Source organism: Xenopus laevis, chromosome 3L, assembly GCF_017654675.1.
Source record: "Xenopus laevis strain J_2021 chromosome 3L, Xenopus_laevis_v10.1, whole genome shotgun sequence".
NCBI classification, from domain to species: Eukaryota; Metazoa; Chordata; class Amphibia; order Anura; family Pipidae; genus Xenopus; species Xenopus laevis.
Window position 1 is genome coordinate 137040843 of NC_054375.1, and position 25626 is coordinate 137066468.

The 25626-nt window shown below is 39.9% G+C and overlaps 1 protein-coding gene across 1 annotated transcript; it reads right to left on the bottom strand.

The window, feature by feature from the left end:
- Positions 1–1748: 1748 nt before the first annotated feature.
- On the bottom strand, positions 1749–4855 carry LOC108711602 (beta-4C adrenergic receptor). The gene has a single exon (XM_018253489.2). The coding sequence runs from the start codon at positions 4678–4680 to the stop codon at positions 3445–3447; it is 1236 nt and encodes a 411-aa protein (XP_018108978.1). The 5' UTR covers positions 4681–4855; the 3' UTR covers positions 1749–3444.
- Positions 4856–25626: the final 20771 nt, after the last annotated feature.

Sequence of the window (25626 nt, forward strand, 5' to 3'; positions counted from 1 at the left end):
CGTTGTGACGTCAGTTTCCCTATCCAAGAGCTTATGGGTTCCATACCTACACATGTTGCCTCAGAGCTTACATTCTAAACAGCTCGAGTCAATGATTGTCTGTGTTCTTCTGTAAATGCCCCACTTCTACTACAGGTATGGGACTTGTTATCCACAATGATTGGGACGTGGGGTTTTCCCTGATAAAGAGTCTGTTTGTGATTTGGATCTTCATACTTTAAATCTACTAGAAAATCATGTAAACATTAAATACCCCAATAGGCTGTTTGTTTTGCCTCCGATGAGGAGGATCAAGTACAAGCTACTGTTTTATTATTACAGAGAAAAGGAAATCCTCTGGATAACAGATCCAATACCTGTAAAACAATAAATCCAGCAGCACTCCGATATGTGATTCAATTGTTTATTCGTGCCATTAGCAAAGCGACGTTAAAGGGATGGAATAGCCCTAAACGTCGCTTTGCTAATATATATATATGCACGAATAAACAATTGAATCACATATCGGAGTGCTGCTGGATTTATTGTTTTGCTGTGGATGTAGTCCTTGGCAGAGAGGAACACAGCTGTGCACCCGACACTTCAAAATGTGATTCAGTGTAAGTGTGGCACCTTTACTGATTTGATTCTATTTCCCTAGATCTGACAACGCCATGTGCCTTCAGTTGTGGAAAGGAAAATTAATGTAAAATTTCCAGTAACAAAGTTTTCAAAGGGTCCTGGGAGTTGTATGCCATCAATGTATAGGCACCATCTCTCCCTACTATACCTGCTATCCCACAGTCACACTCCCTTCCCAGAGACTATTATCCCACTGTTACTATAGACACCATCTCTCCCTACTATACCTGCTATCCCACAGTCACACTCCCTTCCCAGAGACTATTATCCCACTGTTACTATAGGCACCATCTCTCCCTACTATACCTGCTATCCCACAGTCACACTCCCTTCCCAGAGACTATTATCCCACTGTTACTATAGGCACCATCTCTCCCTACTATACCTGCTATCCCACAGTCACACTCCCTTCCCAGAGACTATTATCCCACTGTTACTATAGACACCATCTCTCCCTACTATACCTGCTATCCCACAGTCACACTCCCTTCCCAGAGACTATTACCCCACTGTTACTATAGGCACCATCTCTCCCTACTATACCTGCTATCCCATAGTCACACTCCCTTCCCAGAGACTATTACCCCACTGTTACTATAGGCACCATCTCTCCCTACTATACCTGCTATCTCACAGTCACACTCCCTTCCCAGAGGCTATTATCCACTGTTACTATAGGCACCATCTCTCCCTACTATACCTGCTATCCCACAGTCACACTCCCTTCCCAGAGACTATTATCCACTGTTACTATAGACACCATCTCTCCCTACTATACCTGCTATCCCACAGTCACACTCCCTTCCCAGAGACTATTATCCACTGTTACTATAGACACCATCTCTCCCTACTATACCTGCTATCCCACAATCATCCTAAATCCTAAACTTGCAAACCCACAGCATTAAACAGTTTTCCTACAGTCATTATACCTATTTGCAGTAACCCAGCCACCCCTGCCTGGACCCAATAAAAAACATAAAAACCCTATAAAGCGCTATACATACAGTAGTCACAGCAGACACAAGCACACTACACAAGCCTCACTCATTTCCTCCTCGTACTCACTTTCTATAGAATCATCAAATATTCACTTGTTTTCAGGGTGAGCATATATTATATATATATATTCTGTATATCTGTGTTTAATTCTGTATAAAAATATTATACACACACTTGCTTTCCATCATAAATGCCATACATTAGCACTGTATATACATATTTTATGATACTAATATACATTGTACAACTCATTTACACTGTTTTCCCTCAGTCCCAGAAAAAAATGTGCCCTATGTAGTCAAATTCCTATCACAGAACAGAATTGATGGTAACAGCTGATAATAGCAATTGTGACTTCTCAAATGCCATGAAAAATAGTGGTGTGACACTCAGTTAAGATATTATAATTTGTATTATACAAAAACAATTGGCCAAGGCATCGTTGGAAAAAACTACAATTCCCAGCATCCTCTGGTGTCTGAACTGGCAAGGGAATTGTAGTTCTGCATCACAGGAAAGGGTCAAATTCCTGTTATAAACATTCTTTAAATGGAGTCTATTTACTTTCCAAGCTGGAATTTAAAATGAAACCTGGATGCTAAGGTCAGTGACGCTAAAATAAACTGACAGTCGGGGTGGATATTTAATATTCATTTAAATAACATCTTTCTTGCTTATTTTCCAGTCACTCAAAAAGCTGGTTACTTGGGGGGTCAGTGACCCCCCACCCATGGCACAAGTGACAGGATAATCTTAACAGGAATAAAAATAAAAAACAACGCAAACTGTCTTAGAATTGTAAAACATAATTTTATAAAGGGGAAGTAAACTCAAAAACACGTTTGCCTAACAGAAGAATTTGTCATTTATAAGCCACCTTCCAATATACATTAATTGCCCATTTCCAATGGTTTTAAGATTATCAGCATATGCAATTGCAGGATCTGTAGGTCCCTTCCCGTATGTACATTGTTTCAAGAGTCAGGACCAGCAGTGCAGATAAGGACAGACAGATGCGGCTTTCAGCAGCAATTCCATTTACAAATACATTTAAAACCAATGGAAATGTATAAAAAATGGAATAACTAGAATTAGAATCTAATCATGTTTTCTAACTGCCCCCGTGTGCCCGTTACAGTGCAATGGATTTAGAATCAAGAATTGTTATTTTTGCTCAGAGACCCCGCTTTGGCATTAGTGGTCATGTGCAATTAGTATATAGACAATTCATATAAATAGGTAACACAACGTATTTACAAAATATTCACCGAAATATCTTTTGGGGGGCGGGGCTTGAAGGTTACTCTAAGTACAAGAGAAAAAATATTTGAACATGAAAGTCATCGAGTAGTTTTCCCTGACGCACGGCTGTATCAGCGGCATTTGGCTGCGCAAGTGCATAAATATTTACTGCCCGCTACTTTCTTTTCGGAGCAGAAGTAGGCTGCGACCCCCCAGTGTGTCCAATTAATACTGTACATATTATAGCAGCAGCAGTCATTTGTTCCTGTTCTTTAGAGCCTAAGCTTTACTTTTGAGGTTGTGCCCAAGAGACACTGGGGCTCATTTATCAACACTGGGCTAATTTGCCCATGGGCAGTAACCCATGGCAACCAATCGCTGCATCTGGTTTTAAAAAGCTAGTCACTGATTGGTTGCTATAGGTAACTGCCCATGGGCAAATTTGGCCAGTGTTGATAAATGAGCCCCACTATGTCCCTTCCCTCCATGGGCACACAACAACAAATAATGACGCACCCCTCCGCACTTGGTTCAGTCTCTGTGCACCTTAGAGGAGAGGGGCTCCTGAGGAAGGTGAAGTTAAATGTCAGATTGTTTATGGTTAGAGTTAGCATTGCCGTTCTTCAGGCTGGTTTCCTCGGTTCTGCTACTGCACCTACTGCTACTGCTCAGGCTGCCGTTGCCCGGTTCCTGTCCGTCGGGTACTTGTTTGATCCCATCACAGTCCAAATGGGTGCCGGAGGTATAAGGGTGCCTCTTTAGGTCCTTGGAAAGAGCGTGCAACTTGCGGTCAACAGCCCTCGGACAACGCAGGAGCTTCCTGAAAGCCCTCCTGAAATCAGGGCTCCTGCAGTAGATGATCGGGTTCAACCCTGAGTTGATGTACCCCAACCAGTTCAAGAACAGAAACACATTGTCATCTATAAACGACCTGCAAAAAACTTTGATGATGTTCGCCACAAAGAACGGCAACCAGCACAGGGTGAAAATGCCCATGATGATGCCCAAAGTCTTGAGAGCTTTATGCTCCTTGATGGCTAGAAGTCCTGAGGGTCTCCTCCTAGAAGCCCTCCTGGTTTTGTTGGTGGGCACCGGCGTCCCGTTGAACCTTACCTTGTCCTTTTCTATCAGTCTTACCTGCCTGGTGGCCACGATGAAGACCCTGACGTAGACGAAAATCATGATGACCAAAGGCACATAAAAGGAGATGGTGGAGGAGACGATGGCGTAGGGCATGTTGGTGACAAAATCGCAGCACTTGGGGTTGTCGTAGCATCTCTTGGCTTCTTCGTTGTGGGTGTCTCTCCACCAGCGGTTCATGATGGGCAGGAAAGAGATGAGGGCAGAGATGGCCCACACAAGGCATACAGTCAGACGGGCCCTCACCTTGGTCACCAGCATCTCATACTTGAGAGGGGAGGTGATAGCAATATATCTGTCCACAGCTATCACACACAGGGTCTCTATGCTGGCCGTCACACACAGAACATCCAGCGAGGTCCATAACTCACACACTGTGGTCTCAAACAACCAGTCCCCGGTGACCAAAATAGTGGCCCCTGGTGGCACCACAAGAAGTCCCATGATGAGATCAGCACAAGCCAAGGAGGTGATGAACACGTTGGTCATGGTCTGCAGCCTGGGGGTCTTGGCTATAGCGATAATGACCAGCAGGTTCCCAAACACAATGACCAGGATCACGAAGGACAGAACTGCCCCCAACATCCAACTCTGGGACAGGCTCAGCCAACAACTGGTGCTGTTTTCCTCTTCTGGGAAAGTGCCGGTGCTGTTGAGCGGCAGACAGGGAGCCATGGTGTATGGAAGTGGCTACAGGTGGGTGTCCCGCTTAGTCCTGGCTCGGGGGTGGAGTTGGTGGGGTGAGCAGCAGCCTCAGCCCCGTGCTGAACGCCAGTCCGTGTGCCATGTCCCGGGGAGCTGCGAACTCTCAACTAGAACTTCCAGTCCCGCACTGAGCACCAGCCGCTGCCGCTCCGACTTCACTACACCGGGGGCGGGTCTAGCGGGGAGCCGGGGGCGGGGCTAGCGAATTTACGCTTGTTAAAGGGACAGAGCGCTCGAAGTAAACTGGTAGAACTTCAGAACTTTAGTGTTGCTCACTGCAGCGGTAACACCTAATATAATGACTGCCTGGTACATCTTCTCTAAAGCAAGACCTGCAGCAGCCGCTGTCTTGCTAGAGTCGCTGGGTAATTAGATAATGTCTGCATGGCTGCCTAGAAATCAGTACAGTCTGCAGCGTGTACTCAATGGATTGCTAATTAGCCACGCGGGATTAGTAAAGTCCCTTAGTATCTGTACAGTCACTTTCAGGCCTGGACTGGGAGTCAAAATAGGCCCTGGTATTACAAGTAGACAGAGGCACAAACAGCCCCCAGCAGCCCACTCCCAGGTTGGCAGTTTTCTAGCCAAATTGGCTACCAATTTAAAGTTCAGGCAGGTACTAACTAGCCACGGTATGGATTTGGGCAGTGTCGGACTGGCCCACGGGGATACCAGGAAAACTCCCGATGGGCCCAGGTGTCAGTGGCCCTTCCTGCTGCTAAACTTTTGGTCTATTTCATGGCCATTCCCTATTTTTAGGCTAAATTTAAAAAAAGAAGCTAAAAAGATGGAATAATAGATTATAGTATGTAAAGATAAGAGACTAGGGGGCAAATTCACTAAGATTCGTAGTTGCGCTCAGGGGTAGCGTAAGGTTGCGAAGTTGCGCTAGCGTTGATTCGCTAAGTAAAGCGAAGTTACGCTAGCGAAGGCTAATTTGCATACGGCGCAAAATTCAAATTTCAATGGAGGAATACGTATCAGCACTACAAATGGCTAGAAAACCTTCAAATCATCAAATAAAATTTTTATTTTGCCCTACACATGTGCCCACTGTCTAGGTAAGTTGCCATGAGTCAGGAAATGTAGGGGGGAAGGAGGGGAGCCCCAAAAATTTTTTCGATCTTTTTCAGCCTATCACCCATAATGTAGAAAACACGCCAGCGTTTTTTGGGACTTAGAAAATTTTTTGACTTTTTTTGAAACAATCCCTATCTACTCTATTGCGCTTCACCTGGTCTGAGGTGGCGAAGGAAGTCTAGCGTAAAAGGTAGTGTTCAGTACACTGCGCGCATTAGTGAATTTGCGTAGTTACGTCGCTAGCGAAACTTCGCCAGGCGTAAGCGTGTGAAGTAACACTAGCGAAACTACACCAGTGTTCGTTAGTGAATTTGCGCAGTAACGAAAATCACAAACGCTAGCGAAGTAACGCTAGCGTTCGGCACTTCGGCGCTTAGTGAATTTGCCCCTAGGAGAGTAGAGGTGGAGCGAAGAGAGGAAGGAAGATAGTACTGAGAGTGGGCCCCTGGTCTAAGATTTTTGGGTGGGCCCCTGGTGTCCCAGTCCGACACAGGATTAGGACTAGTGATGGGCGAATTTCCCGCATATTTTGAAAATTTTCGAATTTCCCGCATATTCGCAAAACGCCGAAAACAATAGTGAAATCAGAAAGTTCATGAAAAAAATCGTGAAATTCTAAAGTTTTCAAGAAAAAATGGTGAAATTCTAACTTTTTCACTAAAAAATGGTGAAATTCGAACTCTTTCACTAAAAAATCATGAAATCCGAAAGTTTTCACGAAAAAATTGCGAAAATCGGAAAGTGACGCCGGCGAATCTTCGCTGGAGATTCGCAAATTTATCCTCCAGTGGCGAAACGCAGAAATGCGCCGCAAATTCGTACCAGGCGAATTTATTCAACCATGACTAATTTGGGTCTTTGGCTGGTTTGTGCTTTGGAAACCAGCCAAAGTTTTTTCCTTCCCTAATGTGGCCAAGCCTTTGTCTCCCGATGCCTGTTGGGTAATGTAGTTTTTGTTGAACAGTTTGCCAGATGCCAAGTTTAAAGTAAGACTACAATACCCAGCATGCAATGGGACTGACTTGTGTAGAAGTTGGGAGTAACCGGAGTTTGGGCTCTGTATCCCAGTCTCCCGTCACTCTTAAGCATTCTCGCATTTTCCAATTACTTTCCTCAATTTCTGACAATTTTGGGGCAAAAATCTGCTGGCCACCAAAATGACTAGAGATTTACCTGTTTTACCAATATTTATTGAAATTGCATATGTATTAGGGACTTATAGGGCCCCTATACCTCCTGGGCCCCCTCTGTATTTACGCCCCTGATGACAGGCGAATCTGTCCCATTTTGCTTCATGGAAAAATTTGCGAAAATTTGAAAAAGGCTTATTTTCACATATATTCATTTATTTTTTAGACTTTTTTTCACTGCACATATTGTGCTATTTTTAGGGCTACTTTTAAAGTGCCTCTTGGCTAGTAATTCCCCCCAACAAGTTCTTGCCCATTACATAAGTGTAATAATAATAATAATAAGTGTTGGTTAATCGGGTAGCAGACAAAAGATGACCCGGCTTCCTAATCCTCTCTGTACGCATGACACCCCTTGTGTATGTATCAGCACATTTTTATCATATTTCCTTTTTCTTTCCCTCTCTGTGATGAAAATAAGCCTTATGTAACTCTCTCATTTTAGCTGCAGGGAAGAGGCAAAGGGTTAACCTTCTCAGTTGCTTTGCTCTGCCATCTCCCTCCTTATCTGTCAAATTTAATCAGTGTCTTATAACGAAGACAATAATTAGCATTTCATTTGCATTTTATATCACAGGAAGGTCATAATACTGTTTTTCATTATACCTGGAGAATATATATATATTTATATATAATCATTCTGAAAGTACCAGCACTCTTCCTCTAGCAGTTTACAGTGGGTGCTCTGGTCAAATATAATGTATAGCCTTCAAAGTGGACCAGCACTCCAAAAGTTCATTTAGTCAAACGATTTTTATTGAAACATCACTCTTGCATCCAACGTTTCGGCCCACATTGGGGCCTTTATCAAGGATTGATAAAGGACCCAATGTGGGCCGAAACATTGGATGCACGAGTGATGTTTCAATAAAAATATAAATATAAAACATGGAGGAGCACATCCTAAACTTATATAGTATTAAGTTTAGTAGCTAACAAGTATTCCCCTGCAATGCGGTACTATATCACTATATACAGTCATATGAAAAAGTTTGGGAACCCCTCTCAGCCTGCATAATAGTTTACTCCACTTTCAACAAAAAAGATAACAGTGGTGTGTGTCTTTCATTTCCCAGGAACATCTGAGTACTGGGGTGTTTTCTGAACAAAGATTTTTAGTGAAGCAGCATTCAGTTGTATGAAATTCAATCGAATGTTAAAAACTGGCTGTGCAAAAATGTGGGCACCCTTGTAATTTTGGTGATTTGAATGCATGTAACTGCTCAATACTGATTACTAGCAACACCAAATTGGTTGGATTAGCTTGTTAAAGAACCAGCAACATCAATTTTCTAAAAATCCACCAAGACATATTTAACTTTAAAATCATAAAGTCTTTATTAATAAATAACTTACCGATACTTTGCTTGCTCTCCTCTTCAAAAAAGGCAACAGGGCGAAGGTCCATCGTGCAGTGCTCAATTTCTCCTCCCAGCCTTCTATAGAGTAATCGAGCGCCACATGATGGATAGTCGCCCTGTTGCCTTTTCTGAAGAGGAGCGCAAGCAGAGTATCGGTAAGTTATTTATTAATAAAGACTTTGCGATTTTAAAGTTAAATATGTCTTGGTGGGTGGTTTTTTTTGTTATATACAAACAAATTTTTTTTTTAAAGGTATAGGCCCTCCATCTGCTAAAGAAAAACTAACTCCCTCCATGTTTACTTAAAGGAGTGGTAAACTTTTACTATGTTATAGAATGGCCAAATATTTTTATTGTTTAATTGTTTGCCTTTTCCTTTTGACTCTTTCCAGCTTTCAATTGGGGGTCACTGACCCCATCTAAAAAAATAAAATGCTCTGTAAGGCTACAAATGTATCCTTATTGCTACATTTGACAGAAATGTGACAGATTTTTCTTTACCCATGATCAGAGTTGTCACAGTGGGGTTGGTGGCTGCCATAGTTGATTGTATCTCTCCCCCTCCCAAGCTCCGTGATTGCCAAACAGGGACATGCACATTGGAAACTGACCCGGTCTCGAGTTCCTATTTAGTAACTTAGGGCCCTTATCACGGGCGTTTGAAGCTGCGCTCCCCTGCGTTCCGTTCGCAGGGGAGTAGACGCGCTGAATTCTTTTCAATGGGGATGTACTCACACAGACACATATAAGCGCTTACATGCGTCTGTTTGAGTACAGCCACATTGAAAAGAATTCAGCGCGTCTACTCCTGGGCTCCCATGAAACCGGAACGCAGGGGTGCGCAGTTTCAAACGCCCATGCGTAAGGGCCCTTAGGAACTTCAACTTACAATTACTTACAAAAACAAACCTCTCAGCAAAAAAACATGAATATGACCTATAGGTAACGTTTAATGTACATTGATGTTTTAACAAAGTAGTTTTTTAGTGTCAGTATCACTTTAAGGCAGGAGTGGCCATACTTTACTAATGTGAGGTCTACTTTTAGTGATGTTGTCCCATTATGATCTACATCCATTCTCTTTCATGGAAAATATTAAATATTATATTGATTTATGAGGCAATGTATATCGTTATATTTAACAAGCAACTATTTCTTATGTAACTGTAACATAATAAATATCGGAATGAAACAGGAGGGTGATTTAGAGAAGCTGTGTCTTGTGACAGTGTCTTGAGATCGACTGATCACCAGCTAAAAGTCTACTGGTAGATCCTGATGTAGCTTTTGGGCATCCCTGCTTTAAGGGAATAAGTATCGGCCAGTGTTGTAACTACATGTTACTGGGCCCCACAGAAAATTCATTGTAGGGCCCCCAATATATCCCGGGTTGTCCTGTTTTACCAATATATGTTGAGATTGCTCAGCCTCATTCGGCCCCTATACCTCCTGGGCCCCTCTGTAGCTGGAGGGTCTGATTCCTCTATAGTTACAGTACACACAGTGCACTGCAGGGAACATATTGGTCCCAGCACCTAAAGTGGAGAGAAACATCCCTTTTATTAGCCTTATTCCATGTGTTTGTCACTGATTTATTGCCCCCAGATGTTCAATAACTCCAGGCAGAATGATTCCCTTCTGCATGTGGTTTGAATTAAAGGAAAAGACACGCTGCAATTAGGCACCATGGGAAGTCCGGGCTGGTTTTCCAAGAAAGTTTTTATCATCATGTTAAAATGACTCTCTGATGTTCCTTGACTGCATCCTCACTTACATCCTATAGGCTTAATCAGCTTTCAGTAGCCTGGTCTGGGTCTGTCTAACCAATTGCTTCTAAAAGCTCTCCATCCTCAGTAATCCTGTAATGAATCAAGCACGGCCAAACTGCAACTCCCAGCTTCCCCTGACAGCTGAACGGCACTACAGAAGGAAAGTCCCGTATTCAAAGCCACATGGCAATATTAAATAGGCTAAAAACCTCATTGTGCTAATATAAATTTGGCATACCTCCCACCATTTTGGACAAAAAAGTTGCCGTGCGTAGCAAAGCATTTTGGGGCCGCACCCCCTAATTACCATGTTCATTTTACAAAATTTGGCAGGTTTTGAAAGTTTGAACATATTTCTGTGTTTTTTTTTCCACTTATTATAGTTTTGCTAATGAAGGTGAATTGCCCTTTAAGCTGTGAGTCTAACTTCTCTCAAGAGACCTGTTATCTTATATTGTTACAATTACTTATTTGCTTATCTCAAAATTGTTACAAAAGTATCTTATCTGCTGCTGTGGCTGTTCTGGGCTCTCTGCCAAAAGCTAATTAAGTTAGAGACTTTGTTTCTTTTTCTGGCTGTTTTAGTGCAGAGAAAATCGTGACTTTCCAGTACAAACGAGGGACTGTGGGTGGAGCTGTCAAAAGAGGGACTGTCCCTCTAAAAACTGGACAGTTGGGAGGTATGAATTTGGGATCAATTATCTGGAATGATTGGGACCTAGGTTTTTCCCTTACATTAAAGGAGTGGTTCACCTTTAAGGTAACCTTTAGTATGTTATAGAATGGGCAATTCTAAGCAACTTTTCAATTGGTTTTGATTACTTTTAATAGTTTAATAATTATTTGCCTTTTTCTTCTGACTCTTTCCAGCTTTCAAGCGGGGGTCGCTGACCCCTTCTAAAAAGCAAATGCTCTGTAAAACTATAAATATATTCTTATTCCTTATTTGTATTGCTAATCTTTCAATTCAGGTCTCTCCTATTCATATTCCAGTCTCTTCTTCAAATCAGTGCATGGTTGCTAGGGTAATTTGAACCCTAGTAACCAGATTGCTGGAATTCCAAACTGAAGAGCTGCTGAATAAAAAGCCAAATAACTCAAAAACCACTAATAATAAAAAATGAAAACCAATGGCAAATTGTCTCAGAATATCACTCTCTAAATCATACTAAAAGTTATTTCAAAGGTGAACCACCCTTTAAGACTAATAAAAAAACATTTAAATATCAATTCAACCTCATAGGATTGTATTGCTCCCTATATGGATTCATACAGCTTAGGTACCATCAAATACAAGCTTCTTTTGTGTTATTACAGAGAGAGAAAAAATCATTTTGAAAATTTTGAATTATTTGCTTTACACGGAGTCTACAGCAGGGTTTAAAATCCAACAGCGGATAATTGATTTGACATGATTTTTATAATGTAGTTTTTATTTCTAAATTACACTGTTTACACTGCAAATAATTCAAACTACAATATAAAATTTCATTCCTGAACCAACAAGTGTATTTTTTAGTTGTAATATTAGTGTGTAGGTGCATCTCAGGTCATTTTGCCTGGTCATGTGCTTTCAGAAAGAGCCAGCACTTTAGGATGGAACTGCTTTCTGACAGGCTGTTGTTTCTCCTACTCAATGTAACTGAATGTGTCTCAGTGGGACCTGGATTTTACTATTGAGTGTTGTTCTTAGATCTACCAGGCGAGCTGTTATCTTGTGTTAGGGAGCTGCTTTCTTGTTAGACTGCTGGGGGGGAGGGGGAGATATCACTCAAAGTTACAGTACAGCAGTAAAGAACAATTCATGGAGTATCAGGAGGAGCGTTCTTATAAATATATATCTATAGAAGTGATCACATGATCCCATTACACACCTTACATTTAAATACCTATTCGTCCCACCCATAAAAACATTAACCATTACACAACACCACTAACTCGATCCATTGCTGCATTCATAAAAGGCGTGTACTTCACGAGGGCAATCTGGCCTGATTACAAAATTCCTAAAGTTAATAAACTAATTAGAAAGATTTAGTTGAGTTGACAGTTCCAGTAACTAAACTCAACTAAAACTTTATCATTAGCGTAAGGTTCAGGGCACAGATTTGGGGAGATTAGTCGACTAATCTCCTCTTCTTCAGGGCGACTAATCTCCCCGAACTGCCTCCCACCAGCTAGAATGTAAATCACCGGCGGGATGGCACTCGGAGTGATTCATCTTCCGAAAGTGCCCGAAACTACTCGAAATTAGTCACCCCGAAGAAAAGAAGATTTGTCACCGGGCAACTAATCTCCCCGAATCTGACCGTGTGCCCTGATCCTAAAGGGAAACTATCCTATACTCTACATACGAAAGGACTTCATTATGCGATCACTTCAAAATTCTTCCCCATTTATGAAATAATCACGTTCCTCTTCATTAATCCCCCTCTCAGCAATCAGTCTCTGTGCATGCAGCTTTGTGTCAAGAGTCGGTTATTTTGAATGACAGTTAGCTCTAATACACTGTCTAAGCAATGGGAGCACATGCCAATGTATTTCACCTAACTGTCAATCAAACTGTGACTCCTGCATGAAAAGGGATAGACGCATACCTCTCAACATTTTGGAAATAAAAAAAGTGACAAAAAAGTTGCCGCACCTGAATTTTTTTTTGATCACACCAAGGGACCAAGCTGTCTACCAAGGGACCTGTTATCTTACATTGTTACAATTACTTATTTGCTTATCTCAAAATTGTTACAAAAGTATCTTATATTCAGCTATGGCTGTTCTGTGCTCTCTGCCAAAAGCCAATTAAGTTAGAAACTTGTTTTTTTTTCTGCCTGTTCAGTGCAGAGAAAAACAGGACTTTCCAGTACAAATGAGGGACTGAGGTTGAGCTGTCAAAAGGGGGACTATCCCTCTGAAAACGGGACAGTTGGGAGGTATGAGGACGGAGAACTGCTGAGAGGGGGAAAGTTCACCTTTAAAGACCAGTAACATCAATTTTTTTTTTTAATTCGTTAGTTTACAACGAAAAAAAAACCACAAAGACAAATTAAACTTTGAAATCTTGATTAAAAAATAACTTACTGAAACTCCTCTTGCGCTCCTCTTCAGAAAAGGCAACAATCCATCGTGCAGCACTCGATTTCTCCTCCCTGGCTATCTCCTATAAGGAAAACAGGGAGAACAAATCGGATCGCTGTGTCGCCTTTTCTGAAGAGGAGCGCAAGCGGAGTTTCGGTAAGTTATTTCTTAATAAAGACTTTTTAAACGTTTAATTTGTCTTTGTGGTTTTTTTTTTTCAATGTATTTTTTTTGTTATATTTAGAAAAAATATAAGTGGAAAAAAAAAGTGAGCTGTTGAACTGTGACTGCTTTCAGTAGCAATTGCATTTACAAGGAAGTGAAAATGTTTACTGAGTGTATTTGGGAAAGTTGTTTAGGACGACATTTTCTTTCATTATATAAAAAATACTTTTTCAGCATTGTTCTACTAAAAATCTTTTCTTTTTTTTTAAAATTCACTGTAGATGTCTGCATCGGGGGGTACAGACTCTTTTTGGGCAGAATGAGACCATTTAACCCTTGCATTACTGGACCATGGATCCACCTACACCTAGGGGTGGTTCACCTTTACGTTGAGTTTTAGTATGTTATAAAATAGCCAATTCTAAACAGCTTTTCAATTGGCCTTCATTTTTTCTTTTTTATACTATTTTTATTATTTGCCTTCTTTCCAGATTTCACTGATCCGCCTTTCAAAAAAAAACAAATGCTCTGTAAGGCTACAAACGTATTGTTATTGCTTCTTTTTATTACTCATCTTTCTATTCAGGGCCTCTCTATTCATATTCCCGTCTCTTATTGATATCAGTGCACGGTTGCCAGGGTCATTTAGACCCTAGCAACCAGATTGTGAAAATTACAAACCGAAGAGCTGCTGAATAAAAAGCTAAATAACTCCATGAATAATAAAAAATGAAAACCAATTGCAAATTGTCTGAGAATATCACTCTCTACATCATACTAAAAGTTATCTCAAAGGTGAACAACCCCTTTAAGTTCTGTGCTGCAGCTCTTATCAGGCAGAACACCAGCATGGAGCACACAGGTTTATGTCTGACAGCTAAGGGTAAGGGCACATATTGCGGATAGTCTCTGATTTTTAGTATGATGTAGAGAGTGATATTCGGAGACAATTTGCGGTTGGTTTTCATTTTTTATTAATTGTGGTTTTTGAGTTATTTAGCCTTTTATTCAGCAGCTCTCCAGTTTGTAATTTCAGCATTCTGGTTGTTAGGGTCCAAGCTAACCTAGCAACCATGCATTCACCTGAATAAGAGACTAGGATAGGGTCTAAATAGAAAGATGAGTAATAAAAAGTAGCAATAACAATACATTTGTAGCCTTACAGAGGATTTGGTTTTTTTTTTTTTAGATGGCCCATTTGAAAGCTAGAAAGAGTCAGAAGAAGGAGGTAAACAATTAAGAAATGATAAAAACTAAAAAATGAAGGCCAATTGCAAAGTTGCTTAAAATTAGCCATTCTCTATTATACTTAAGAACCTTGAGAGTGACTTACACCTTCCCAATGAGCACAGTGCTCACAGGCACAAGGGCGCCCAATACTTGAATAAAACCCCCATGTTTAACATGCATGTAATGTTCAGCACATGCTCTATTCTACACACTCATGTGGAACAAGGGGGTGTACTTCCTAGGGATGCACCGAATCCACTTATTGGATTGCCTGTCAGTACAACAACACAAGGGCAGATTTACTAAAGGGCGAATTGACTAACCCTGGCAAAGGTTACCGTTTTCAGGTACTTCGCAGGTTTACTAACGGGCACAGACGTCACTTCACTAGCGTAGGAGATAGACAATATCGGTGATTTGCACTCTATCTCCAGGCGAATTTTCGCTCTGGCGAATGGACGTTACTCCGCAAATTCACTAAGATGCAGATTTTCCCTCTTTCGCTAGACTTGCCTTCACCAGCTCAGACCAGAACAAGTGCACTAGAGTGCATAGATCTTCCTCATTCTTCTGTTACTTACGTCATATTTTTTCGTGGAAAAAGTCCAAAAAACGCTGGCGTCTTTTCCTTTTTTCAGAGTTATAACCTGCAAAAGTCCTTAAAAGATTTTTGGGTAACCCAAAAACTAAAACCCCAAAAATTAGCCTGAGCGAAGACCTCTAACAAAGTGGCGCTAGGCAGAATTGAACGCTAGCGCATCTTCGCTTTGATGTGCTTGCATTGCCGAAGTAACGGTAGCGGAAATTCACCAGCGTTCGGCGCTCTGGATGCAGCTTCGCATTTTAGTAGATTAATGTTGTCTGACCGAACTTTCGCCTGGCGATTAGTTGCGATGGCTGCGAAGCAGTCGCTGGTGAATTTTTCCCGCTTAGTAAATTTACCCCACAGAGTGGATCTGCTTCTCTCCGTCCATCTACAAAGCACAGGTGGAGATCAGTAGAGCCAACACTCAGGGGCATATTTATGAAGTGGTGGAAAAAATGGTGGAATAATTCGCCACTCATCGCCAGCGATGTGTAGCAAATAAATGGCATCATTTTTTTTCATGCTTTTTCTTTGTGCAACTTCTGCCGGGACTTAACTACAAAGGTCTGAATCAATGTGAAAATAACAGCGGAAAATCTGGCATGCGTATGGCAGAAACGTTCGCACAGATTTTTACACCGTTTTTTCGGCGAATTTCGTTTTATTCAATATAATATATATGCCTCTTAGTGTGACATGTGACACTGGCTTTACCCTCACTGACCCTCAATAACATAAACCAGTTTGACACTGACTGGAAAACAATGGGAGTGAGAAAGAAGAGAAATATATTAGACAATTGGTGTAAGGATCAAACCATTCAGTCAGACTGTTTCTGGTTGTTAGGGGCTCACTGCCTTGGAAACAGAAATCGGTTTCAAATTCAGAGTGAACCTACGACAGAGCAGAAAAGACAGAAATCACAAAAATACAACATAAGGACAGATGCATTATTGCTTATTATTCTACAAGATGCAGAACGCTTATTCTGGTGCAACGTTATACAGGTATGTGATCCATGATCTGGAAACCCATTATCCAAAAAGCTCTGATTTACGGAAAGGCCGTCTCCCATAGACTCCATTTTATCCAAATAATCCAAATGTTTAAAAATGATTTGCTTTTTCTCTGTAATAATAAAACAGTACCTTGTACTTGATCCCAACTAAGATATAATTAATCCTTATTGGAAGCAACACCAGCCAATTGGGTTTATTTAATGTTTACATGATTTTCTAGTACATTTAAGGTATGAAGATCCAAATTATCAAAAGATCAATTATCCAGAAAAACCCAGGTCCTGAGCATTCTGGATAACAGATCCCTTACCTGTACCAATCACACCCTGTCTATATGTACTCAGCATAAATAGAATGTTCAGCTGTGCTGTATATACTTAGGGCTATTCCACACGGGGAGATAGCCTTGCATTTGCGGTCGCGGCGACAAAGCGCCGCGCCAGTCGCCGCGACCGGCGCAGGCGACAGTTTTGTATGGGCGCCTATGTAAAAACGCCTGTGCTAACCACACGAGGCGATGCGCTTTTCAACAGTCGCCTGAAAATGCCTCGCCAGGCTTTTTCAGGCGACTGTTGAAAAGCGCATCGCCTCGTGTGGTTAGCACAGGCGTTTTTACATAGGCGCCCATACAAAACTGTCGCCTGCGCCGGTCGCGGCGACTGGCGCGGCGCTTTGTCGCCGCGACCGCAAACGCAGGGCTATCTCCCCGTGTGGACTAGCCCTTATAAGAAAAATAAGACAGGTAGATCTCAGTACAGCCCTACACATTACAGCTGATTTTGTATAAAGGGGAATGCTGGGAGGTGTAGTACATATCCTATGGAAAAACGCTTGGCGGTTTAATTAGCCAATAAAAGATATCACCATTACACAATTTTTATTATTGTGTTTCTTTTCAGTAATGTTACACTGTCATTCAGACCTGCCATGTAGTGATGGGCGAATTTATTCGCCAGGTGCAAACTTGCAGCAAATTCCTGCGATTCGCTGCCGGCGAATACATTGGTGAAACCGCAGCAAAAGTTCGCCTGCATCAAAAAATTGGATGCCCTTTCGCCAATTTCGGCAAAGCGAAACAGCCCAAATTCGCCCATCACTTCTGTCATGTCCTTTAATCCTCCATTATTAAATTACTATAATCTTGCCTTATTGGGATTTATTTTCAGAATCTTAAGTGATTATTACCCCTTATTTATATTTCACTGATATATTCTGCAGCACATCAGTCCCTGCCCCAGTGGAGCTTACAATCTAATGTCCCTATCACACTCACACACACTATGGTCAAAAACCAATTAAAGGGGTTGTTCACCTTTAAATTAACCTTTAGTATGATGTAGAGAGTGATATTCTGAGACAACTTGCCATTGGTTTTCATTTTATATTTTTTTTTTGGTTTTGAGTTATTTAGCTTTTTTTCCAGCAGCTCTTCAGTTTGCAATTTCAGCAGTTCGGTTGCTAGGAACCAAATTACCTTAGTAGCAATGATAATAAATGTGTAGCCTTACAGAGCATTTGTCTTTGGAACGGGTCAGTGACCCTTATTTGAAAGTTGAAAAGAGTCAGAAGAAAGCAAATAATTGAAAATGAAGACCAATAGATATATTAAAAGTTAACTTTAAAGTGAACCCTCCCTTTAACCTACCTGTATATATTTGGAGTGTGGGAAGAAATCACAGTACCCGACAAGAAGAACAATTCTAATGCAGGTATGGGACCTGTTATCCAGAATGCTTGGGACCTGAAGTTTTCTGGATAAGCGATCTTTCCATATCTAAGGGCAGAGACACACGGGAAGATCCGGGGAGATTCAGTTGCCCAACGACAAATCGCCACTTCTTTAGGCGACTAATATCCCCGAACTGCCTTCTTGGCAGCTAGAATCTAAATTGTCAGGATGGCACTCGGAGAGCTTCGTTTTCTGAATTCGCCCGAAGTTGCCTCATAAGGAAACTTCTGGCAATTTCAGAAAACGAAGCGCTCTGAGTGCCACCCAGCTGGCAATTTAGATTCTAGAGGCAGGAAGACATTGTGGGGGGATTAGTCGCCTGAAGAAGAGGCAATTTGTCGACGGGTGACTGAATCTCCACGTGTGTCTCTGCCCTTAAGTTTACTAGAAAATAGTTTAAATATTAATTAAACCCAATAGGATTGTTTTGCCTCTAATAAGGATGAATTATATCTTAGTTTGGATCAAGCACAAAGTACTGTTTTATTATAACGGGGAAAAAAGGAAATCATGTTTAACAATTTGAATTATTTGATTAAAATGGAGTCTATGGGAGATGGACTTCCCATAATCCGGAGCTTTCTGGATAACGGGTTTCCAGATAGCGGATCACAATAACATCTCGGGGACACAAAATTGCATTCTTATTTTCGGCAAAATAAAGTTCACGGCATAACAGGTCTGGCTTTTCTTTGTACAAAATAAAATGCATGGTGAAATTCTAGTGGCGATTAAAAAACAAAACAAAATGCAATTTCGCCTAAAAACTATACCGGGAGAAAAAAGTTCACTCATCCCTATATTCCTATTATAAATGGCATCCTCCAGACCACACAAAGACCAGACACGTGTGACCTGAACACTACAAATATTTTTACTGAAAGTTCTATATTTGTCCTGGAAACAATTTGCAGTATAAGCTCCCGACCTTTTACCCAACTAATAAAGTGTAAAGCTCTCCCTGTAGGAACGCTGGGCTGTAGGCACATAACTCATGGATTACCTTGTTCAGTCCATTGGGGAATACATACCTAGTGGCAGATAAAGTTACTAACATAATATTATTACAACTGAAGCTGGAGCAATCCTTATGTTTCTATATAGTCATATTGAATGAATTTGTTTATTGTAAGACTTTATTGTCGCCCCTCATATACTCACACTGAACCCCTCTCCCTGGCAGCAGCCAATGGACCTTCAGCATGGAAACACTTTTGTTTTTAGTATAAATAAAGAGGGAGAGTGTTGCCTTGTTGGTAACAATGTGTCAGACAGAGGAAGTGTGTTCTTGTCAGTGATAATGTTAACATATTTGATACATTGTCTAACAATTAGCCGAAGGTGCCTGCCAAATTCTCCTTCTGTTTCTGCTGGGCATATCTCTTGTTAAAAGGAAGCTGGAAGATTAAAGGTAGTGTATTATACAGCTTTGTAGAATATTCTTCACTCCCTTTGAAGATCTGGGATGCGGAAATATGCGCAATATATCTGTATATCGACTGGTATATCTGTATATCTACTGGTATATCTGTATATCTACTGGTATATCTGTATATCTACTGGTATATCTGTATATCTACTGGTATATCTGTATATCTACTGGTATATCTGTATATCCACTGGTATATCTGTATATCTACTGGTATATCTGTATATCCACTGGTATATCTGTATATCCACTGGTATATCTGTATATCTACTGGTATTTCTGTATATCTACTGGTATATCTGTATATCTACTGGTATGTCTGTATATCTACTGGTATATCTGTATATCTACTGGTATATCTGTATATCTACTGGTATGTCTGTATATCTACTGGTATATCTGTATATCCACTGGTATATCTGTATATCTACTGGTATATCTGTATATCCACTGGTATATCTGTATATCCACTGGTATATCTGTATATCTACTGGTATATCTGTATATCTACTGGTATATCTGTATATCTACTGGTATATCTGTATATCTACTGGTATATCTGTATATCTACTGGTATATCTGTATATCTACTGGTATGTCTGTATATCTACTGGTATATCTGTATATCTACTGGTATATCTGTATATCCACTGGTATATCTGTATATCTACTGGTATATCTGTATATCTACTGGTATATCTGTATATCTACTGGTATATCTGTATATCTACTGGTATGTCTGTATATCTACTGGTATATCTGTATATCTACTGGTATGTCTGTATATCTACTGGTATGTCTGTATATCTACTGGTATATCTGTATATCCACTGGTATATCTGTATATCTACTGGTATATCTGTATATCCACTGGTATATCTGTATATCCACTGGTATATCTGTATATCTACTGGTATATCTGTATATCTACTGGTATATCTGTATATCTACTGATATGTCTGTATATCTACTGGTATATCTGTATATCTACTGGTATATCTGTATATCTACTGGTATATCTGTATATCTACTGGTATATCTGTATATCTACTGGTATATCTGTATATCTACTGGTATATCTGTATATCTACTGGTATATCTGTATATCTACTGGTATATCTGTATATCTACTGGTATATCTGTATATCTACTGGTATGTCTGTATATCTACTGGTATATCTGTATATCCACTAGTATATCTGTATTGTCTCATTTTTTATAACTTTTTTTAATGGCATAAATGAGAATATGAACCTGGTAAAACAGCAGTGAAAAGCTCTAGAAATAAGTAATACAGGTATGGGGTCCATTATCCAGAACCCATTTATCCAGAAAGCTTTTCCATAATTATAAAACAGTAACTTGTACTTGATCCCAACTAAGATATAATAAATCTTTATTGGAAACAAAACCAGCCTATTGGGTTTATTTAATGTTTACATGATTTTCTAGTAGACCTAAGGTATAAAGATCCAAATTACAGAAAGATCCGTTATCCGGAAGACCCCAGGTACTGAGCATTCTGAATAAAAGGTTTCGCACCTGGACAATGTATGGGCAAGAAGTGAAAAGCTCTAGAAATAAATAATGCAGGTATGGGATCCATTATCCAGAAACACTTTATCCAGAAAGCCCCAAATTAGGGGAAGGCTGTCTCCCAGATTTTTAAAAATGATTTCCTTTCTATCTGGATTAATAAAACAGTACCTTGTACTTGATCCAAACTAAGATAACTAATCCTTATAGGATACAGAACAATCTTCTTGGGTTTAATAAAAATTTAAATCACTCCTTAGTAGCCTTAAAGTATGAAGATCCAAATTACCAAAAGATCATCTATCCAAAAAACCGTCCCGAGCATTCTGAAAACAGGTCTCATGCCTGTATACTAAATTAAGGTAATATGGATATGAATGGTCAGTATATGAGTACACATAGCTAAGGGGAAAGCAAATAATTAATTAGAGATGCTGTTTCTTATATCTATGTGGCTTGCTTTATACAATATACCTGTCTCTTGAGTGCATATGGATGCGGCAATCTTATGATGCAAGTACAGTGATTTTGATCATGAGCTTCACTTCCCCTTTAAGGTAATCAGGTATGTCTAAACTAATCTGAGTCACTTATTAGAAAGGGTGCATAGACTTTTAAGTATAGTGCTGAGATCTTCAGTGGCAATTTAATAATAGGATCAAAGTTTGCCCCAGGCCTAAAAACCCATAGCAACCAATCAGCAGGCAGCATTTAATGGCCTGTAGCTTGAAAGCAAATATCTGATTTCCCCGTGACTGCGAGCAAACTCTGCATGCGTTATTATAAATGTTCTTTCATAATGTCTGTATAATTCTTCTTGCACGCTGAACAAGTGTAACAATCATTGAAAACAAAGTCTTACATAAATGCAGTATATTCTAGAATCAGTTTGTCGATGGTGAAGCAATACAAAGCAAAAAAACCCTAACATTTTATAGCACCCATTGTAATTAAAATATGATACCGTACAGTAACAGGATTTGTTATACAGAATGCTCGGGATAAGGGATCTTTCTGTAATCTGAATCTGCATACCTTAAAGGGGAACTATCATGAAAATTAAACTATATTATAGGCTTCATCATACTGAAATAAGAAACTTTCTATATACATTCAAATTCTGCATTGTTTCTGAAATAATCAAGTTTATCTTCACTATCCCTCTCTCAGCATCTGTTTCTCTTTATTCTCTCTTCATGCAGCAGTTGGGTGTCAGATATTCATTGACAGTTAGATCCAATATTTCTTATAGGGGGGCTCCTTTCCTAGCAGATTAATTAGAGCCCAGTCAAATAACTGATTCCAATGCAAACAAAATCTAACAAAATATCTGCTTTTCGCACAAATCCTGCATGTAGAGAGACATGATTAGTGATGGGCAAATTTATTCAGCAGAATTTTGGCTTTTTGCCGCTGACGAATAAATTCACGAATTTGCTGCAAAAATTCACAAAATTTCAATGTTTCTTGACGCTGGGTGACAATTCCAGCAACAATTTCGGAATTGTCGCTGGCGTCGATTTTAGCGCCCGTGAATTGACACCGGGGTCAAAATTCACAGAAAATTTGCACATTTTTCGGTGAAGCAAAATGGGACAAATTCGCCCATCACTAGACATGATGATTTTATGAGAGTGAGCTCTAATACATCTTCTAGGCAAAATGAGCCCCCTATAAGATATATTGGATGTAACTGTCAATGAATATCTGACACCCAACTGCTGCATGAAGAGAGAATAAAGAGAAACAGATGCTGAGAGAGGGATAGTGAAGATAAACTTGATTATTTCAGTAACGGAACAGAATGTTTAGTTGATTGTATTTAGAAAACATCTTATCTTAGAATGCTGAAGCTTATATAAAATTTTAATTTTAAGAGTTCCCCTTTAAGTCTACTAAAAAAATGAATTAAAAAATGATAAAAGCCCAGTATTATTGTTTTGCCTCCAATAAGGAATTATTTTATCTTTGTTGGGGATCAAGTACAAGGTACTGTTTTATTATTACAGAGAAAAAAAAATAAGCATTTTGAAAAATGTGAATTATTTGTTTAAAATGGAGTTTACGGGAGATGGCCTTCCTGTAATTCAGAGTTTTCTGGATAGCAGGTTTCCTGATAACAGATCCCATACCTGTATAATGAAATGTCAAACAATGATTTCAGGTGACTACGTGAGCCATTGTCCTGTCTAAAGAAGAAGGGGTTCACCGACTGAGAAGATGGAAATAAGAAAGAAGTCGCCATGTGTGAATGAGACAAAACGTAATACAGGTATAGGATCTGTTATCAGGAAACCCATTATCCAGAAAGCTCTGAATTACGGAAGGTTGTCTCCCATAGACGCCTTTATAATCAAATAATTAAACATTTTTTAAATGACTTCCATTTTCTGTGTAATAATAAAACAGTAGCTTGTTCTTGATCCCAACTAAGATATAATTAATCCTTATTGGAAGCAAAACCAGCCTATTGGGTTTAATTCATGATTAAATGATTTTCTAGTAGACTTAAGGTATGGAGATCCAAATTATGGAAAGATCCCCTATCCGGAAAACTCCAGGTCCCTAGCATTCTGGATAACGGGTCCCATACCTGTACCTGATACTGTAATGAAATCAGCCTGGGTGTATACTTTCTATGTGCATGAATCCAGTCTAATCATTTGCTGTTTTAACCTCAGGTTATGAAGAATAAGGAAAAGGGATATTTTTCAGAAAAATACCTTTCCTCATCATCTCATTAATACCAACCACAAGTAAAATGAATGTACTGTCAAACTGTACTGATAGGTTATCTGCCCGAATACATATTGCTGACTGCACTGAATTCTGGTCCTGCCTTGTAATGTATTTCCAACCAACCTTTCAGTATGAGGATTGTATATGAGGCTGTCATTAAAGTGATAAGGTTGCAACCCTCATCTACTTATAGATCAGTCTACGCTCCTTTTAGAATATACTGATAACATGATCTCGTTGGAGGACCTTAAGTAGTCCTTCAAGAACCACAGCAGATATCATCCTCCTAAATAATACCCCCCAAATTAACATGTTATCCTGAGCAAGCATCAATATTTTCATCACAGGATCCCAAACTTACTCACTCACTTGGTAATGGGAAACTGCTAACAGATACAGGAGAGAAGCAATTCACTGCAGCCGAGAACTTGAGATAACTTGCTAATCAGGAAGGACAGACGCACTTATCCTCCGGTTCTCAGACCATTACCAGATGCTAGAATGCCATCCATGGAGATGAAGATCTGCTTCAACACAATAAAGCAGTAAAAGCATATTGTTATATAACTGCTTTTAGCCAGTGTGCTTCCTGAGATGCTTGCACCAGCCGACATACTTGCCAGAAAAGAAGGAAGTGTAAATAAAAGGACTATTCCATTGTTTAATGGCATGCTATCATTGCATTGCTACATTTTAAGAAGTATAATATATTTAAATAAGCACAGTTTTTGAACTTGCAGTAGCAGAGTTTCAACGGTTGACGTTAACCATAGTTACGTGACTACTTTAAGCTCTTTCTACCAAGCTGGGCAGGATCAGTTAAGACTTGACTCTGTATTGGTCTATTGATGACATCATGTAAGGCTCCATTTATTAGAACATTTCTTATGACTTTTCCAAGGCCAGAGCCACTAGAACAGGAGTCCCTTTTACCCGTGAGCAACAGTAAAAGTAAAACAGTAAAAACGGTGTTGGGCGGCAACACAGGCATGAAAAATATTCCTGGGTGGTGCAAAATAAGTTGGGATGCAACGAATCCAGGATTCGGTTCATAATTTTGCCATGATTCTGGCTTTTTCAGCAGGATTCGGATTCTGCTGAATACTTCTGCCCACCGAACCGAATTCTAATTTGCATATGCATATGCAAATTATCCTAATTGCATATGCAAATTAGGGGTGGGGAGGGAAATCAAGTGACTTTTTGTCACAAAAGAAGGAAGTAAAAAATGTTGTCCCCTTCCCTCCCCTAATTTGCATATGCAAATTCAGATTCAGTTTGGTATTCGGCCAAATCTTTCACAAAGGATTCGGGGGTTTGGCCAAATCCAAAATAGTGCATCCCAAAAAATAAGGGTATTATGTAGTTCCTATGTGAACTGGCAACTTACAGGAGGCTCTGATTGGTAGTACTCCTGATTTTTATGCAACCAAAACTTGCCTGGAATTCAAAAATAAGCACCTGCTTTGAGGCCACTGGAAGCATCAGCCAAGGGTTTGGCGAGTAACATGTTACTAATGAGCCACTGGTTGGGGATCACTGCTCTAGAAAAAGGGGAAAGTTTCTGGTTTATCTGCAAATTAAGCCATTTTCAAGATCTTCTTTTGGCTGCACTCCCTTTAATTATTAAGCTAGCAAGAGCATGACCATTGACTATAAACTTAAATGTATATTTATTAAGAATATATTTCAGTATTAGTATTTATACATGAGCTAAAGAAAAGACCAGACTAGAGGGGAAAGACATTGCTTATTATTTACATTTGATTTTTGTAGATGTTTTAATAGTGTAAAAGGATTGTGCAAAAGGATTGTGCTATATTGGTAAAACAATGTGAAGGAACAGCCCCACATCCCCATCCAATACCTCAAGTGACATGGAACATCCTGAGAAGACCCTGGTGCCCAGCAAGCCCTTGAACAAAGGAAATGTCATTGAGACTGACTCATTCTGCCTCTGTTAGTAACTTTTTATTTCGGGGGGGGGGGGTCTGGCAATGAGAGTGAA

Bases quoted from the DNA above. Each gene is read 5' to 3' on its own strand.
- LOC108711602 (XM_018253489.2), bottom strand. From the start codon at position 4,680: ATGGCTCCCTGTCTGCCGCTCAACAGCACCGGCACTTTCCCAGAAGAG.